The 19234-nt window shown below is 38.6% G+C and overlaps 1 protein-coding gene across 1 annotated transcript in view; it reads left to right on the forward strand.

Annotated features, from left to right (window-relative positions):
• The first annotated feature begins 2832 nt into the window (after window positions 1-2832).
• Window positions 2833-19234, forward strand: part of cntn3b (contactin 3b) — a 42078-nt gene continuing 25676 nt past the window's right edge. Inside the window, exons 1-3 of the mRNA XM_078247357.1 lie at window positions 2833-2887; window positions 5133-5268; window positions 16221-16396. Of these exons, the coding sequence (XP_078103483.1) occupies window positions 2833-2887; window positions 5133-5268; window positions 16221-16396 (367 nt within the window). The remainder of the gene's footprint in view (window positions 2888-5132; window positions 5269-16220; window positions 16397-19234) is intronic.

Below are 19234 nucleotides of genomic sequence, written 5' to 3' on the forward strand. Positions count from 1 at the left end.
GGCCAAACGCCTCCTAAATTTTGAAAGACATCAGGAAATCCACTCTGAATCTCACTGTGCCTGCAATTACTCCAGATGAAGACTGTCACTGGAATTACTGGCACCAGGACAGTCAAGTTAAGCCAACATTAGCCAGTAAATTGTGATCAGGCAAATGGGATGATTTGCCCCACCCTTCTATTTTGTCTGCTCAGCACCACGGTATTTGCATGCTTCATACTCCGCCACAGGATTACGTAGCCATGGTTTTCATGTCAAACTCCAGCCACAATCCTACAGTTACAAGTTGGTGAAACAAGTGAGTGGTTAGTATGTTTTAAGAATTACAAAGATAGCCCTGGGTTAATCCACATAACAGTGTCGTGTTGTAAGGATGAGGGGTTGGCTTGAATTCTTAATCCTGAGAGGCGTATCAGTTTCCACTTACTGTGATGTAGGTCAGGGCTTGAGCAAAGCCCCTCCAGTCCCACTGATACCACAATTACAGTCTTAGGGCTCTTCGCTCCACTTCCTCATAAGAAAAGTTTGTGGTCATTGATCACTGGTTAGATGGGATATCTGATGCAGCAGTTTATGGATGATCAGCCTTTGAGTGAATCTTCTATCACACTATAATTGTATATGTATAATGTATTTACTAAGTTATTAGCAGCATAGCCAGCAATGGCCTAAAACAACCAGAGATATTAAAGGGGTGTTCCAGTTATTAAGTATCATGTTTCCACAATGTTTGGGAACCCAGAAGAGTCAGATTAAGGAATGGTCATAATCAGTGCATCAGAGGCCGAGATATCCTCACTTTTATCATACTCATATGGGTCAAGCTCTAAAACCAATGGCTCCTACATTTCCCATAATGAAACCATAAACATATTTTCTACTCCACACGAGCAGCATGCAACACAGGCTTTTTGTTTTAAGCAGTGTTGGGGAAGTGAGTAATTACTTTTTACTCATTGAAAAAGTAATTACATCACCAGATGATACCAGTTACTTTACTCGTTACATTACTTTTATTCACTCAGCACAACTCTTTTAAAGTGCTCATATTATGCCTTTGGCTTTTTCTCTTTCCTTTATTGTGTTATATATCTTTTTTTGTGCACGTTGTAGGTTTACAAAGTGAAAAAGCCCAAAGTCCACCCCAAAGGGACTTACCATCTCCAACAGAAAACACTGTTCACAAACTGCTCCAAACAGCTCTATTGTAGTCCAGCCTTTACATCAGAGACAAACGTGGTCACTTAGTAACACATGTTATAATGCTCGCCTAGCTGCTAGCGTGGCACGCCCTCATACTCTGCTTCTGACTGGCTAGTAGTCCTTACCTAGCTACTGAGCATGTGCGACTCCCAACAAAGATGGAACAGAAGTGAGATGTCTCACTCTGTAGCTAAAACAGAGAGCTCAACACACAGGGTGAAAAGAGGAGCTGCAGCAATGTGCAGTACAACAAAAATATGTTATTTTTTATTTTTTTTATTTTATTAAACCACATAAACCTATTCTGGTACAACCTCTAAATACAATTATGAACCTGAAAATGAGTGTACTTTAACAACTCCAAAGCCAGCACATTATGAAGCAGTTTAGAACTATTGGGACAAAAGCAATGACAAATTAATTAGATCTAACACATTATTTGTTTTAATTTATTTGAAGACAATCAAAGTAGCTTAATATCACCTGTTTTAGAATTGATGTTCCATTTATTTGCCGTGCCTCTGCTGTCCTCTGTTACCTGGGTGACAAAGTCGATGTAAGGAGATTGCACTTTACAGAATCAACAATTTTATCAACGATTTTTCCATCTGTGGTGTTGAATTCAAAATTCTCCTGGTTAAACAGCAAAAAGCCCATCCCCACACTGTTAAAGGAACAGCTCTACTGAGATTAGGAAGCAATTCATTAGTGAATTTTAAAATGTAGCCCCTTACACTACTTTTTACATTATAAAAGTAATCACACTGTTGTAATGCATTACTCAGGTACCAACACTACCAACACTGGATTCTCCTGATGCAAACATTGCTTATGAGTCAGCGTCATTGTCTCAGACAGAAGACATGCAACTGTTTTCACAGGCTTAGAAGTAAACTAGGCTTGATATGTTAAATTGTTGTGCCCTTTTAAAGTGATAAATACCTTGGTAGAAAAAAGGCATAGGTTAACAATTACAGTCATATCTTTACGACAGTCAAAGCTAATAGCTGGCAATGAAATGTACCATTTGTGATGTTTTAGTAAGTAGCCTTCGTGTATTTTCTGTTGAACTAAGGGAATGATGTGTGTGTATAAAAATGAAAACAGTCAGCTTGCTTATATTCAGTCAGCTACCAAACCCTTTGTTAAAGTATGAAGTAGCATTTTGTGGATTGCTGGTACACAGTCTGCCAGCTCCTATTGATAGTCAAATTGGAAGAGAGAAGTATCTTTTGAGGTCAATCATTTCCTTCCTCACTTATGATGAAAACATACCCATTTAGCAGCTGTTTCTTCTGTGCCACCTTAAAATTGCACCGCCTTTTTGTATTATCAGGTTTCTCTGCTGCATTCCTCCCCCCCAACAATCCCTTGTTTTACTTCCTCAAGATTCACTTTCTCTTCACTTACTGTACATAATCTCCCAAATAATAAGAACCAATTATGTAGCTTAGCAGGGCTATAATCATGTTTTTGCTGATGAATGCTTGTCGTATTTGGATCAAAATGTCATATTTTAATCACATCCATAATTACTTCTCCCTTCAGATTAAAATTATTGTATTCAAGGGAGAGCATTCCATTCACACGAAATTGGATGAGAGTCTTAATAGCCCTCAGCAACTAAAGATGATGTTACCATGGAAACAAATTGTTCTGCTATCAATCACTGGATGCCTTGCAGGTAAGATATTTTAAAGTTGAGTCTCACTGTACTTGTTTATGCTATGACAAATTCTCTCATAAATGTGTGTTTATTAATGCATATTCATTACATGATAATGTTACAGTTGTGCTTTTGTTGTGTGTTACTCTACAATCTCACACATTAATCTGTGAGGTTAGAGGTTATTAATAGCATTTCACTCTTAGAAAGCAGCGTTTGTATGAAATATGGAGTTTCATCTATTAGTGAGAAAGAGACAGAATCGGAACAGTTGTAAATAACCTCACAAAAAAAAAAAACATATCTTCTCCACCAAAAAGGTTACACTGATTAAGTTGCAGTCATTACATACAGCGTTCCAGCATGATGTCCTTCACCGCTCCCTAGAGCGGTGTCCTGCTGCACATTTACATTACACTGTCAGGCACGACTGGGAGTCCGATCCCATTCCTGTTTATGGCCTGTCCAGATCATTATCAGGATCCATGCGATGAATCCAGCCCCGCATTTTAACACAATCTACTTGTCGCCATGCCTTATTCTGCCCTTGTGTGGCCACATGGGATTTGAGCAGGAGAAGCACAGACACTCTACCAGAATGTCAACCCTTGTTCAAATGACATTGTAAATCCCAATGAATGTTATTCAAATTGGCTCATTGGTAATTCATGCCCAGTACTCTAGGGACCCAGATCCAAGCAGTCTCACCTTCCTGGCGGCCAAGTGTTTTTAACAAGGCCTTGGTTGCTGCCTATAGGTGCTAGTTCTTATTCAGTGTTGTGATGGAAACCCTTCAAAATCACTACAGATGATAATAATCATTGTGACAGCTGAAGGGATATCTTGCCTGGCTTTACATTCGGGAACCTCACAAAATACTCTGACACCTCAGATGTTAGCCTGCGCGGCATCATATTCAAATTCACTTAAGGGAGAGCTTGTTAAACCAAACTGTGAGGTGAGTGAATTTGATGTTATGCTAGTTGTTTGATCATTTATGAATAGATTGTTCTACAACAAAGGTTTTGAAATTTGACAGCTTTAGATGTATCCCAGATGTAACTTTATTTTAGCTCTACCTTGGTTCAAAGCTAATTCCAACTTATCCATATTTCTGAACAACCATCACTGATTCTCTGGCATATCTTGTTTCTCAAGTGTAATATGTATTCATTCCTTGACACATTATTACAGGTTAAAACCACATGTAGAACTGCTAGCCACACGCTGCAATATGTTAGCAGTAGGATATTAATTAGGCCTACTCTGGCCGTCTGTTGACTCTGCTTTCATTTAGTACCAGATTGTGTTCCACATCCTGTCCTTTTAAGCTGCTGGCAGATGAGTGCATCCGTATGGCCTCAATTAACCGATGCATGCGAAGTATATGACATACAGTAGATGTTCTGAAAATAACGGCTTTATTTATCAACCCTGTCACTTACAGGGAATCATTAATTATTAAGGAAATAAATGAAAACTGTCTTTCTACATCAGTAGTCATCTATTGTAGACTATAGCGCTCAACTTCAGTCCTCAACTATTACAGTATTATCCATCATTATCATATTGTTTATGGCAAGTAATTGACACTGAAAACCTCAGTTTAGTTGTGTTACTCAGTATATGTGAGCTCTGCACCTGCATTTAACTCTCTCAAACTCCTTAGCCAGCTAAATATTTACACATTAATTAACACATTATACATGACATATTTGCAGTATTTTTATTTACTTGCATTTTACATGGGAGTTTTGAAGCAAATAGATTAATTATATTGGAGAGTACTGTAGCAACAATATGATGATTTATCATGATGATACATCAACACAGTAAGGCCTGGCACTACAGGCATCGCCTGCAAATTTGAGTAAATACACATGAGTGCCATGGTCAGTGTTTTCTCTTCACTATTCCAGTGTCAGGTTTATCTGAAACAAAAACAGATACCTAATAAGTCAGCATTAGCAGTTAATGCCTAACAAGGATAAGTGGGATTTGCTCTTCTTGATGCAATACAAGCAAATGGTGAAACCTTGGTGAATGTCCAAATGCATTTCTTTGCTTTTTTCTTTGGAAAGACAGTATATTGAAAAAAGTAATATACACTGAGGGTCAGAAAGTTGCTGTATATCAGCAAGATTAACTCTTTGTCCACACAGTCTCTTTACTTTTGCTGTATTTTCCCAGTGTTTTTTTTCTTGAGGTCAAAGAGACACGTTTTCTGGCTTGTACTACTATAGACTTTCTCCCCTTTCCCCAGCCTATACAGAGGATGTCATATTTCAAGGGCCAAGATGGAGGACGGAGCCAAGTGACCTCATTTTACCGATCAACTCCCCAGACCAGCAGGCTACCATCACGTGCGAGGCAGAAGGGAGCCCTCCTCCGCAGTACAGGTAAATTACCACATCAAAGCTACATACACCACAAGCCTCGGCTCAACCGTCTACCTGCTTTGGCTCCACATCCACATCACTTGGTGAAAATCCATTGCTGCTTAATTGCTTGTGAATCCTTATTGCATCCACGGAAATCAAAGAGGGTACAGATAGCGCTGATTGCTATTGATCTGTTAAAGAACGTTTTCAGGCACATAAATGCTGGAGAGAGATTACGCACCATCCAAAAAAAAAAAGAAAAATAGAGGCTTCAAAGAGCAACTGCTTAATTGAGCATCCATTTCTAATTGAAAAAAGCATATCTTGTCTCAGCCTAGGCTATGATGTAGAGTTAGAGTCAGGGAGCCGCCACTATGGTTGATGAATATGCCAACACCTCAGATATTAGTGGGGTTAACTTTATTAATGATAAGATTTAAGCCACAGTACAGCTAAAGCTGATGATTTATAATATGGTGCATGGCTTAAGAAATCATTAGGAGAGACAAGGAGATTCCAGCGACTCATTTGCACCACAGATTCTTTGATATCTCCCTTGCTATTCCCTGGCGGTGCAGGGAGCCTGCCTGAAAATGGCAGCTGGCGGTGTTTTTTTGTGGTAGATTGTGTTTCGGAGCTTGGTCAGCACCATGTAGATGCACAGCAAGCAGGGCAGAGAGGCAATAACCTTGTGAGTGACATTCTGTTAAATGCTTACATTTCCTATAATGTGTCTGCCCTGAAAACATGGTCCAGGCACAGCAGCAGGGGATATCATTGTACCTATTGTGCAATCTGAGCTATCTCAGGATAGTCAGTCGAAATAGAAGTCGAAACCATCACTTGCATTATTTCAACTTAAAGCATTCTTCACTTGTATTGTGGAAGAGGTTTTTCTCTTTCTGGTTCTTTGTGCAGCAGCAGGCAGCTGTTTTTAGCAAATAAGCTCAGATAAACGGACTTTAGGCTACTTGCCCAGAACCAAACAGCAAATAAACAACTTATTAGCGACTAGTGAGTGAACATGGTGATCCCTCTTTCATCCCTACTCTGTTACTTTTACTGTTTTTTTCCCCATTTTATTCCCTGTTAAAAGTTTTTTTGGGGGAGTTTTTCCTTATCTAAATCGAGGGTCTAAGGATAGAGGGTGTCGTATGCTGTACAGATTATGAAGTCCCTTGAGACAAAATTAGTGATATTGAATAAAATTGACTTGAATTTACTAGTAGAGCATTTGGCAGCTAAAGTGCCAGATGTATTTGCCAGGAGTAGGTGGAGACCAAAACAAAGCTAAAAGGAGGTTTAAAATCTGACTTACATTGGTCAGGTAACATTAACACATCTCCAAATGAGGTATATATGTTCATGGCATGTGTAAATAAGCAGTAGTTTGCTAATACATTACATTACAAGCTAATCATTTGTTAAACGTGTGGTGGAGTTGACCTAAAGAGGCCAAAAACATCAAACAGAAAACAATCTGATGCAGCTTTAGGTTCTTTGATATGAAATTGCATGTAATGTGGCTGTTCATGGGCGATTTTAGACCCTTTTTAGGGGGGCTCAAGCTCATTTCATCTCTGCCCCCCTAAAAATAACAATAATGAAAAACTATTTATTTAAAAAAATCAAATTTGGTGCTTCAAGTTAGAGTTTGAGAACTTGTCTGTTAGTGACAGAGGACAAACAATTACAGGTTCAAAGGGCTTAAAGCACCTGTAACCCTGTCAAGGAAAGGGTTAACAGAAACGTAGTTTGGGCCTATCAGAGGTGGTTGTGCCAGACTCCCGCCTTTGGCTGAGTGTCTATCTAATCTGTCAGAGGAAGAACAGGAGTGCGGTTGTGAAGTTTATCGTTGGTAGCCCCCAGAGAAGAAGTTGGTAATTGCATGGCACAGATTATAACCCAAATTGAAACGTATGCAACTAAATTAGCTGAATGTTAGAACATTATGTCAAATTGGTCGTTTTTACTGTGACTTATAAAGTGTCAGGTTTAGTTAAAAACGTTAGCTGACGTTGTTCCGTAGCTAGCTCAGAGATTATCGGCTAATGAAATTACTGATTTAACAGGAGGGGGGTTAACACTTTTTCAAGGCACTGTATACGTGTCACATTCTCATTAGGGGCTGAGCCCCCCTAAACGTCTGATCCTAGAATCGCCCCTGTGGCTGTTTATTACAACCTTAATATTTGTTTTGTAGGATATTATTTAAAACACACTACAACATATACACCATCCACTCTTAAGATGATCTGTTGATAAAATCATTTTTATTACCCTTTTTATTGCTCTGACTTTATATAAAGCTATTGTGTCTTTAGTGAACCTAGTGTGGCTCATCTCTTGTTTTTGTCCATTTTTAGTGTATCCTCAGAGCTGTAGTACCTGAAGTTCACTAGCTTCCGACCATTGCGGAACTCAGCTGATAAGTACAAAACAACATACTCAATCTGGTGATATTTTTCAAGGTCATTAGATCCATTGTTGAGCCAGTGCCCTCAGTTAAATAAAATAAAAAAAAATCCGAAACCAGGTTTAAAAGGAAGAATTTATGTTTGAGTGAGCAAGCTCTCACCAATGTTGATTGACATTTCTGGTAATGCTTTTAAAGACAATAGATTTCTACCATTAATCTTACGTTGTCATTCTTTTCAGCTTTATTTGGGTTGCATCAGTTTTTCTGACACTGATTGTACTTGACTTGTTACCCTTCGGGCAAGGAGAGGACTTTTTTGTCCTGATAATAAAATAGAAAGCATAAATTCTTGCCAATTTATTTCTCCAACACTGAAATTAGAACATCAAAATGTCCTGAGCAGACTCCTTTTGGAGGTGGTCACGCTATGTCTTTCACTCAAGTCTGCAAACTATGGGCCTAGACCCTGCAAATGAACAGTATTTGTATAATTAGATATGCCAAGCGAGAGGGTATTACATTCATAGCTCCACACTTAATTTCCTCAGTTACTGCCGCTATTAAGAAAAATACATCCATTTGGTTTAATATCCATAGAAAAAAATTAGGTCACACAATATTGCATTTGCCAGAGAAGATGAGGTTAACCCTTGCCAGGGAGCCACTGTAGCATTGAGGATATCAGTTATCTTGCAGTAGGGTATTTCAGCTTTCCTGCATATCCTACAGTGATAAAATGTAGCTCAAATATTGAAACTATTAGTCAGATATTACCTGAATCCAGCGGACAGTGGCCAAATATACCCAATGTATTGGATTTCCAGCAAAACTGCAATGAACTATAGAATAGTACAGTATGAAGTAATACCAGGCACAATATAATGTATGTAGATATATATATATATATATATATGAAAAAAAAATGTCAAAAGCAAGATTATATATATATATATATATATGTTTTCATTTTAAACAGAATATAGATTTATCCTCAGCAGCATGGGTATATACAAGTCAAAAATCCCAAATTAAGATCTTTACAGTAATAATAATAATAAGAAGAAGAATAATAATAATATATACTTTATTAATCCCGCAAGGGGAAATTACAATGTTTTCACTCTGTTGTTATTACACACATGGCACCCTGAGCAGTTGGGGGGTTGGTGCCTTGCTCAAAGGCTCCTTGGCAGTGCCCAGGCACCTGGCACCTCTCCAGTTACCAGTCTACCACCATACTTTGGTCCGTAGGGGAACTTGAACCAGCAACCCTCCGGTTCCCAACCCAACTCCCTACTAACTGAGCTACTGCCACCCCCCCCTGTAGTAAAGTATGGTACAAGATATAGTGTATCTTTATAGTAGTATATTGTATTAATATTGAAAAGGAAAAAATAAGGCTTTAAGGATAAGGCTGGTGTTGTTCTATATTTTTCTCACTGTCAGCAAATCCCATGAAAAGAACCAACAATATTAGCTTAACAGAACCTCCAAGCTTATTGGTTCCTACTGAAGATGTAAATATATAAAAGTGGCTCACACATATATATTTTAATTTATTCTTTGAAAAAAACTGGACAACTGTAGTTTTTTAGCAAACATCTCACAAACAGGAGTAAATGGTGCATTTGTTGCCGACTATTTTCAGCAGCGGATTATTACCAAGTTGAGGCTCTAGCCACCGTCCTGCTGCTGTAAATACTCACTAGAGTCTAGTCAGTATTTACAGCAGCAGAACGGTGTATGTGGTATAGAGTAAAAATAAACTGTAGTGCTCATGTTCAAAGTAATGAAGGAAGATGTCACCCAGTGTAATAGTGTGACTCATTGATGTGTTTTTAACAATATAGCTCAAGCATAGATACATCAGGATTTGGCTACACGTTAGTGACACCAATTCATTGTTGGTCTTTTAATTTGATCGATTGACAGTAAAAAGCCTTATCCTTTAGATCATTACCAGTAACTGTGGCAGAGACCGTCAATTGCTGATGCTCAGCAATCACACAAGGAAAATATGCACACCAGAGAAGCAGGGCAGAATGTGATGCAGACTGACATTATGGAAAATGCAGGGAACCACTAACTGAAAAAGGCAGGACGAGGTAGAGTGAAGACACCTAAAATGTAATCGATAAACACACTCACGTAATTGCTCCTGTAGTACTGAAAATATATACTGATATTTAACAGTGATATGGAGGTAGAAACGCCCTTTAATAGGGTTTAATAGGGGCAAGTTTGAAAATACTGCCTAGTTGGTTTACATATTAGAGAAGAGAGAGCAAATATGATAAAATGAAAATACCAGGTTGTCGTTTGTGTCTACGCTCATAATCCTTGCTAGTTAGCTTCATTTTCATCTGATTTCATTTCCAACACTTCACTGCTCCCCTCCACTTTGGCCACTCGGTGACATCGTGACTATATGAACAGGAACCCTGACAGTTCTTCAGTTGACAAATAGTCCACTGTAGTGCCAGAGCACACTCCAGGGCTCAGAGCTGTGCTTTATGAATACACCTGTCACTGTGTTTACCATGAATCCGCTGTAATACAGGATCAAGGGCACAGCAGTGATTGGAAAGGGGGAATAAAAAAGTACTCTGGCTGGTGTCTGCTATCATGTAATGTGACTTCAGGCAGATGTATGACTCTACCTTTGTTTACGGGTTGGTTCAGGGTAACAGTGACATAAATAGAACTGGGAGGGTATGATTAGAAGATGTGAATTCAGTTGCAGCACAGAGTCAGATAACAGGACTGAATCTAGAAATAGTTTCAAATCAAATTGATGTTTATCTTTTGGAGGGTTACCGTTCTTTTACATGGTGAGAAAGTTCTATGACCCCTGGGCTTATGAGATAATTTCAAAACCAATGGGATAAACTAAAAGAATGCAAGGCTGTGGTCTTAAATAAAGGCAGATACTGTATATAGACTTATATAGATTTTTTTACTCTGCTGGAGCTTGATGAATATGCTTTTATTATTATTAGAAAACGGCCTTAAAGGTCGATAATGCAAGCAGCTCATAACGACCCATAATTACGCTTCTTGTTAGGCGGTGACCTCTCTTGGCTGTAGTAATTATCGCGAGAGCAAACAAGGAACAGAGGTGACAAAGTATAAGCAGGTTAGGTGGATGGGTCAAACAAACAGGACTTTCACTGAAGAGACGGGTTTGTGTCCCACGTAAAAACCAAAAGTCAACTGTCACTTTGAAATTAACTGTGTTTTACGGATCTTATTCCTTGTAGCAATGACTTCCATGACGTCACATGACGTCCTCATTTTAGTAGTTTTACATGACTGATTTTAAGCCAATCCCCGATGTTTTACTAACCCTAAGTACTTTTGTTGCCTAAACTGAACTAGTTCCGTTTCACAACATTTACTGCGTGTTTAAAACTGCGTATGTTATGTTAAATAGAACATTCACATTATTACGTTTGCATGATTAAACCGCCACCGTGCGTTAGTAAATAGAACGTTGTATGTGTCGTTTTGGGATTCTTTGAAAATCGACCTATAATGTAGATTAGGTATGAGGATGTTTAGTTTTGTTTATGTATTTATTTGATTGTTTTGAAAAAGGAGCTGATGGGATTACATTTCAGTGGAATTGTACGATGTTACTGTTGATATTTCAGTAATTCCATAGGAATCCATTTAAGCTGATAGACACACACAGATACACAAAACCACAAACACATGCAGACACAAAAACACTCAGACTAATACAGGGTGGTTTAAGGAATACTTATCATGTTACATTTGACTTGGAAGCCAAATGAACATCAATGTATTATGAAGCAGCAGCAATGATAACAAACATAATTGTGGAGAGTACACTGGTCAGCAATTGAATTTCCATTATTGGCTCTAAGCTCTGCGCATGTGTGTGTGTGTGTGTGTGTGTGTGTGTGTGTGTGTGTGTGTGTGTGTGTGTGCGTGTGTGCGCGCGAACAGTGTGTGGTCTGTGTGGTCACCACTGTGTGCTGCAGTACAATCCCCCAGTCTATTTGACGAGGAGACCTCATGCAAAATTGATGTGAACCTCAAGGTTATGGGGAGTTCATTCAGAGCATGCTCAGATCAGCCCGCGCCTGCAGCACACCGCAGCGAATAGGACTGTTCTCCTGGACTGTGCTGGACTTACTGTAAGCTCCTCTCCACCTGATGTGCTGTTAGATTTATAATTCAAATTCAAACAGTCTGTTAGAACAGCAGAACTGAAAGAGCACTCCATTAAGAGAAGGTTGCATTTGTTTTCTGTTTTGTCTCTTTTAGTATAAAGAGATAACAGCTCAGCTAGGTGTGAAGTCTCTCATTTTTTTCACTTACGGCTCACTGTCGCTATGTGGGGCATTGCTAGTGTTGTGCTGTTTTGTTTTTTTCACAACTGGCTAGTAATGACGAAGAGTGGCATAGCTGCCATTAAAATGTCAAAATGATCCTTTCAATAGGTCAGATTGCATTTATGTCAACCATTTACTCCTGTTGACCTTCCCTCACACCTTTAAATCACATGAATCCTTTTTGGGTTTACATCAAAAAGACAAACAAGGTTCCCCATGTCTTCTAATAACAGAGCCTGTCTCAGGTGTTTTTGCAGCAAGCGTAGGTAGGTGGCTCACTAATTGTGTCTATTCTGCAGAGACACCATCACACTCAACCAGCTGTCTGCTCTCGAGGTGTGTGATCTGTCCAGGCTGCCCACCTTCCTTTCCCATTAAGTTCAATCATGCTGGGTGGCTGCAAGTCTAACTAGCTTCCCATCTTTTTCCATTTAACCTCCTCCTCTCCTGCACATACAATATCCCTTTGGCACAAACACGGGAGGAAAAAGACAATGGAGAATTCAAATGAAGATATACAAGGACTTTAACACAAAGCACTTTGTACACTTGTAATCGTAAAGTTGGTGTTTAATTCGAAATGTTCATATTGCATATCTGAGTTTGTGTTTTCATATATATTCTTAGAAGCTTTGTCATGACAAGTATTGCACATAAGTAATATCATTGTTGGAACAGTCAGATTAAATGACTGGAACAGACTGTTAGATGAATAATGCAAGCAACAAGATGAAAGACAGCTTCGTCTTTTGTAGTCTGTCAGGCAGGAGATTGGGGAGAGCCATGACTGCCTTTAGACTGCATGAAGCACCATTCTAACAGCTTGTTAGTTTGCCTGGGAGGGGGAAAAAATTATATTGATTTTTTTCTCTTTTTATCATAGCAATTGTCATTTCACAGTCCTGTCACAAAGGCAGACTTATAATAATTCTTTGTTTTTTCAAATTATATTAGGAACGGGAAACATCATTTTTCATCCGTGTTGATGTTCTGAGATAAAGTCCTGTTACTCTCCATGCTTGTATAGGTATCACTCAGTTTGCATCTCTTTCAAATGCTTTGCTGTCACGCCGACAGACTGAAATTTAATAACGTATAAAGTGTTATCGTTGTTCAACAAGAACATTATTTAGCTTTTTGCCTCTGTTGGTAGCTGTGATTAATAGCTGTCACTATCTGAACTGCGCACGCATGACAAAGTATCTTGTGACCTTTCTTTGAAGGAAATGGTGTGTAGGCAATACAAAATGAAGGTGTCAGAACACAATAAGTCAGAAACACAGAAGCACAAACATGAACTAATTAGAAAGTACTCAGAGAGCACATAAATCTGCCATGGCTGCACCGTCCTTTAGATTTGTAATTTTAATAACACAAAATGTTAAAGCATTTTTAATCTGGAGCCAAATTTGCATCAAAATGCACATAGAGATATACAATCATGGGATGCTTTTGTCAAAAAAATTTATTTTCTTATTCAAGTGTGGTAATTCGTGAATAGCAAGACTAAGCAGCTCTGTGAGGCTGTATTTTGGCACAGTGGTGCTTTGAGCTAAATGCTAACATCAAAATGCAGATATCCTCACAATGACAATGCTAACATGCAGATGTTTAGCAGGTATAATGTTTGCCATGTTAACCATGTTAGTTTAGTGTGTTAGCAGGAAGCATTGAAATATCTAACATTTTACTTCATTCATGTTGTTACTTGTCACTTTGCATATGCAGATGTTATAAACTTAGCCTATGATGAGCATATAAAACACAATGCATACAGTAAATTAAACCACCAAACACTACAGTACATACGATGAGTAACATTAGCTACCGAAGCCAGCTAAACATTAAAATGCACGTTAAATGGTACTGCATAAATAATAATATTCCAATAATGTAATATATAATAACGTAACACCGACAGAGCCCATTTTGACTCCATAGCAAGTACTTTTACTTTCATGTAACGGAAAATATGGCTGAGGCTGATGGGAGTGTCATTAGTTTGGGATTTCATAAACCTAAGTATTAGACAAAGTGAAATGTTGACCTGAAAAGTCAGGGGATCACCAAAGTCATAACAATTCTTCCTAAGGTGGACATGAATGTGTGTTTACCAACTTTCAAGTCAATCAAGGTGCCAGAGGAAAAGTCAGGGATCACCAAGTCGTTACATCTAAGGAACCATTAATGTCTGTACAAACTGTTGTTGTGGTGATCAATTAAAAGTCAGACAATAAACCATTAGTATTTGTTACAAAATTCATGGCAATCCATCCAACATTTGTTGAGCTATGTCACTCTAAATCACAAAAGTCAACCTCATTGGGGCACTAGAGGAAAAGTCATTGGATCACAAGTCAGTGGGATTCATACTCTGGCGAACATGAATGTCTGTACATGATTGTATGTTAATCTATGAAATAGTTATTGGGATATTTTAGTCAAATTGGAGGACCGACCGACAGATCGATATTGCGATTCCCTCTAGCGTGGCTAAAAACAGCAAAAACTTTAAAATGCTTGCTCTCACTATGCTATGACACGTTATTTTGTGTATTCCTACCCGCACAAGAACACTTACATTTTTACCAAATGTCAATGGAATATGTAACATTGTCAGAGATGGCAAAAGTACTCACTTCCCGTACTCAAGTAGAAGTACAGATGTTATACAGTGTTAAAAAATACTGTAACAAAGTACAGGCCTGGAAATGTACTTAAAGTATAAAAGTAAAAGTAGCCTTGCGAATGACAACCATTTTTTATGCAAAGCTACCTGGACCACACAAATGTTACTAGAGGTCAAGCTGAGAAACTTCAGTGGACATGGAAAAAAGGCTCTTTATATGCCATTGCCTACATTTTAAATGGATGTCTGCCAATAGGCCTAAAACATCACATATATGATTATTGTGACCGAGACTGGGACTCCAGGTTAATAAGTTTCTGACTGAGTAGCAAGATATGAATTCAATTGTGATTCTGTGAGAATTCAAACATGAGTCCTCTAACTTACGTCTGAGAGGTTTGAGACATTATCGTTAACGTTAGCCCAAAATAAAGTTGATTTCAGACAAGACCAAGTAACGTTCACTTAAGTGGTCTCGAAAACAAGAACGGCCTTGAGTAACGTTAACGTTACTACAGCACTGTTACACTAAATCAAGTTACTGAATTAGTTTTTAATATAAAGCTGTACATGCAGATATCGTATCAGCTAGTATTAGATTATTTCCAAATGAGCTGAACTGTCGCTAACCTTAACATTACTTGGGTTACTTAACTAAATGCTAGCGAACCAAGGCATCGTCATTGCTAGCAGGAGAACAAATGTAACTGACCATTAACGTAAACTTAATAAAGTTACTGAAACAAACAAATAGCATTTGATAACAACAAAAAGATGCATTTACCTCTATGTGTTTTTTTCAAATTTGATGGTGAATTCTTGAATTCCAGCAGTTCGTGGTGTTTCGGTTGGTACAATTTGCAGCACATTATAACAACGTATATTCCCATCCAATTAGATTGAATTCGGTATTGATGACGTGAAAAATAATAACGGTAACTCCACTGAAATTATTTGAAACTAAAGTAACGAGCCAATTTTGTAAAATGTAAGGAGTAGAAAGTACTGATATTGGTGTAGTAGTAGTAAAAAAGTCGGCACAAAAATAAATAGTAAAGTAAAAATATCTGAAAAATCTACTTGAGTACAGTAACGAAGTATTTGTACTTTGTTACATCCCATCTCTGAACATTATTCACATATTCTTCGCAGACTTACAAACTGGACCAAACACATAACCTCTTTAGTGGAAGTAATTAAAACTGAGATGAAATAAAACCCACTTCACCATGCAAGTGGGAGAAAAATCAATACTCACCACAGCAAATTTGCTCAGTTTTGGAATTTTGCCTACATTAGTAGAAAACAAAATACTTGAATGAAGTCAAACTGTTAAACTGGTAGCTATAGCTGTTCTTAATTTCAAGAAAGGTTTAGAACGTATTGCTGTAAGGGATATTTACAACATTTAGATTTATCTGTTTACTGTAAAGATTCCTACTCTTATTACTCACCTTTTATCTTCTCAGCATGATGTGGCCGATCAAATCGATCTCTGTGATAAACACTGAGTGTGCATCTCCAGGGGGCTCAGCTACTGATTGTGTTTGCGTTTTTCCAGATGGTCACTAAACGGAACACTCATTGATCTGGGGAATGACTACCGGCGTCACATGTCTGGGGGCAGCCTGATCATTAGCAACCTGGACAAGGACCAAGACACTGGGGTGTACCAGTGCACAGCCTTCAACACGTGGGGGTTCATCCTCAGCCGCAGAGCCAGCCTACAATTTGCATGTAAGTGATCCTACAATTGCTAACACGTTTCTTGCACGACTCTGACAAAGTCATGACATTCTGTCATCTCTTACTATCTGCTGTATATTAGTCTGACGTGCATAATATAGTTGTGGCCCAGGCCTTTGTTTTTTCATTTAATATTCCAATTTCTCATTTAGATTGCCTGAGAATAGATTTTCAAGAGGGGAAATGGTAATCGAATGAAATGTCAGATGCAACAAACACAGTGGGTGAGGTAGCTTCTGACTGCCCTGAACTCCATTGATTCTCATTAGTGGTTCCAACTCTGACAGCATCTACTGTATGCTCAGTCCGAATTGACTCATATTTTGCCAAGTGATACGCCCCCCCCGGTGATCCAGACTCTAAAAGGAGACATACACAAATATTGCTTAAGAAGTGTTTACATCTTTGTAATCACCAGCCATGTCTTTATGCATAATATATAAAGATTGTGAGTGGATCAGACAGTGACAGTCTTCTGCTCAGTCAGCCTACAGCTCAAAAGACAAAAGGCAGGGTTGGAATGTGATACTCTGGAGTGGGGTCCTACCTTTCAGATAGGCACTATAGAGGCACCTCACATCTCTTGATCAAGCCTGCTGACTATTGATTATGTCCCAAGGATAGAGAACATTTCACTTCCTCTCAGGAGATGGACTGCCATTATCCCTATAGCCAGTAATGAATCTCACTTGTAGGGACCGGGTGAATTGCAGAGCTGCTTGACATTTATTGTCTTGCCTAATGCACAGTGAGGGAGGTCTAGGTGATCAGCATGGCTGATACTCTGCTTTTCTGTGTAATGAGGCCACTGCCCTAAGATAGAAATGCCATGCATTCTTTGCTGTTTGCTTGCTTTAAAAATTCAGCCGCAGCCACTACAAGTGTACTTGCCCTCCCACAGCCCATATTTGCAATAAAAACTAAACTGAAACTAGAAGGGCACTCAGAGAGCGCAGAACTCTGCCAAGGCCAAATGCCCAATTTTGCAATTTTAACGAAAGGGAAACATAATTTGTGTATCCGCCTGTAGTGATTTGGATCCGTTCCAAAAATGTAATGGGTTCTTCCTTGACCGATGGTACACCCTTCCAACAAGTTTCATGGAAATTGGGCCAGTAGTTCTTTCGTAATTCTCCTGACAAGCAGACATACAGACAAACTGAACAAAAAGGTAATAATGCATATGAAACACCAAATTGAAATCAACAGCATTAACAAATAACCCGTTTTACTGATGAGTCCATTTTCTTCATACTGCCTTAAAGAGAACTCTGGTTTCATACAATCTGGGTCTTTCATGGTTTCGGCAATCTCCATTGGTCATGAAAACAATGTTCTCATCAAGTTATTTGCTGAGATCTGGGAACATGACAACATTGGCCTACTGCAAATGCACATACATTTTTCTCTACTGGCCCTGTCCTCTAAGTCCCGCTCAGCACAGACTTGACATTTGGATAACGCCACCCACATACAAATATCTATTCTAGGCTCCGGGAAAGTTTTGCAAATATAAAACTATTATTATCAAGAAAATTGTAACACATAGAGGAAAACTTGACCTGGAAAAATGTAATACAGATAAGGAAGAAGATAGAGGTATATATAAAGAACTTTAAAGAAATTGCATACTAAATTACACAAAATTGGTTTAAAAAATATTTCCCATATCGTTAAGCCCCATTAGCACTGGGGAAAATTAGCAGCAATAATAAATTGCCTCGCAGTACACAGCTCTCATCCATGCAGTTTACAGACTGACTTCCTGGTTTAACTTTGATCTACCACGGCACGTACAGTTTGCTGGTGTAATAATAATAATAATAATAATACATTTTATTTAAAGGCGCCTTTCTCGGCATTCAAGGACACCGTGTAGTGAGTAAGCAACATTTTGGATGCAATCGCGTTTAGTTTCACAGCCAAATAAATGGGTTGAAAGCTGCACTTCTTAATTTTTTTTAATATTAACAATAGGTCAAAAGACTGTGTTTAGTGGAAATGTGTCCCTGACTCTGAGTAGTGACAAAGAGACAGAAAATGACACGTTATCTGACTGTAAAGTTCACCTCAGCTCTATGGAGCCCTTTAGCGTCTTTCAGCTCACTGTTTGGTTTTATGGCCCTCAACTGTCCTGTTTTCTTCATTCCCAGCTCTCTCATCATTGCCATCTCCAGCCATAGCATGCAGCTGTGTTTGGTGATGATAAACCCACAGTGCACTAGCTGCATCAGCACCAAACAACAAACAGACACAGTTTGACTGTCTGTCGTTGGTAAACATAGTGGAACATTTGAGGAGCCACAGAGCCAGAGATTTCCTTAGAGAGTTGATGGAGACCAAAACAAAGCTAAAAGAGCAGGAATATTTGACTCACATTGGTCGGGTGGCCAGAAACATGACTCCCTATAAATAATAGTGTTACTGCTGGATGTGTAAATAAGCAACTGTTTGCAAACACTATCTCACCATAACATCATAATAGACGCCATATCAGCTTTTTCAAGGTGATAATATATCGGTGTTAGCTTAGCTTAGCTTGTACTGCTGCTCATTAGTAAAAAAATAAATGAATACTGCTATAAATAGTCTGTTGGTTTGTTTTCAACCTGTCTGGTCATCTGACAATTTTGTTGTAATGATGTCGTCCAGTTCCCAATTCTCAGTAATTGCTTTTTTGATTGCAGTGTTATCATAAGTATAATATTTATTGTAATAGCCGAAGCTATAGAAAAAGGCCAGAGTTGTAATAAACCAGATTTCTTTGTTTAAAAATAGCAAACGCACATTGAGGCTGCTGTATTATTTGGCCTCCGAAGCAGGTAAAAG

The sequence above is a fragment of the Sander vitreus genome, chromosome 4, assembly GCF_031162955.1.
Source record: "Sander vitreus isolate 19-12246 chromosome 4, sanVit1, whole genome shotgun sequence".
Classification (NCBI taxonomy): Eukaryota; Metazoa; Chordata; class Actinopteri; order Perciformes; family Percidae; genus Sander; species Sander vitreus.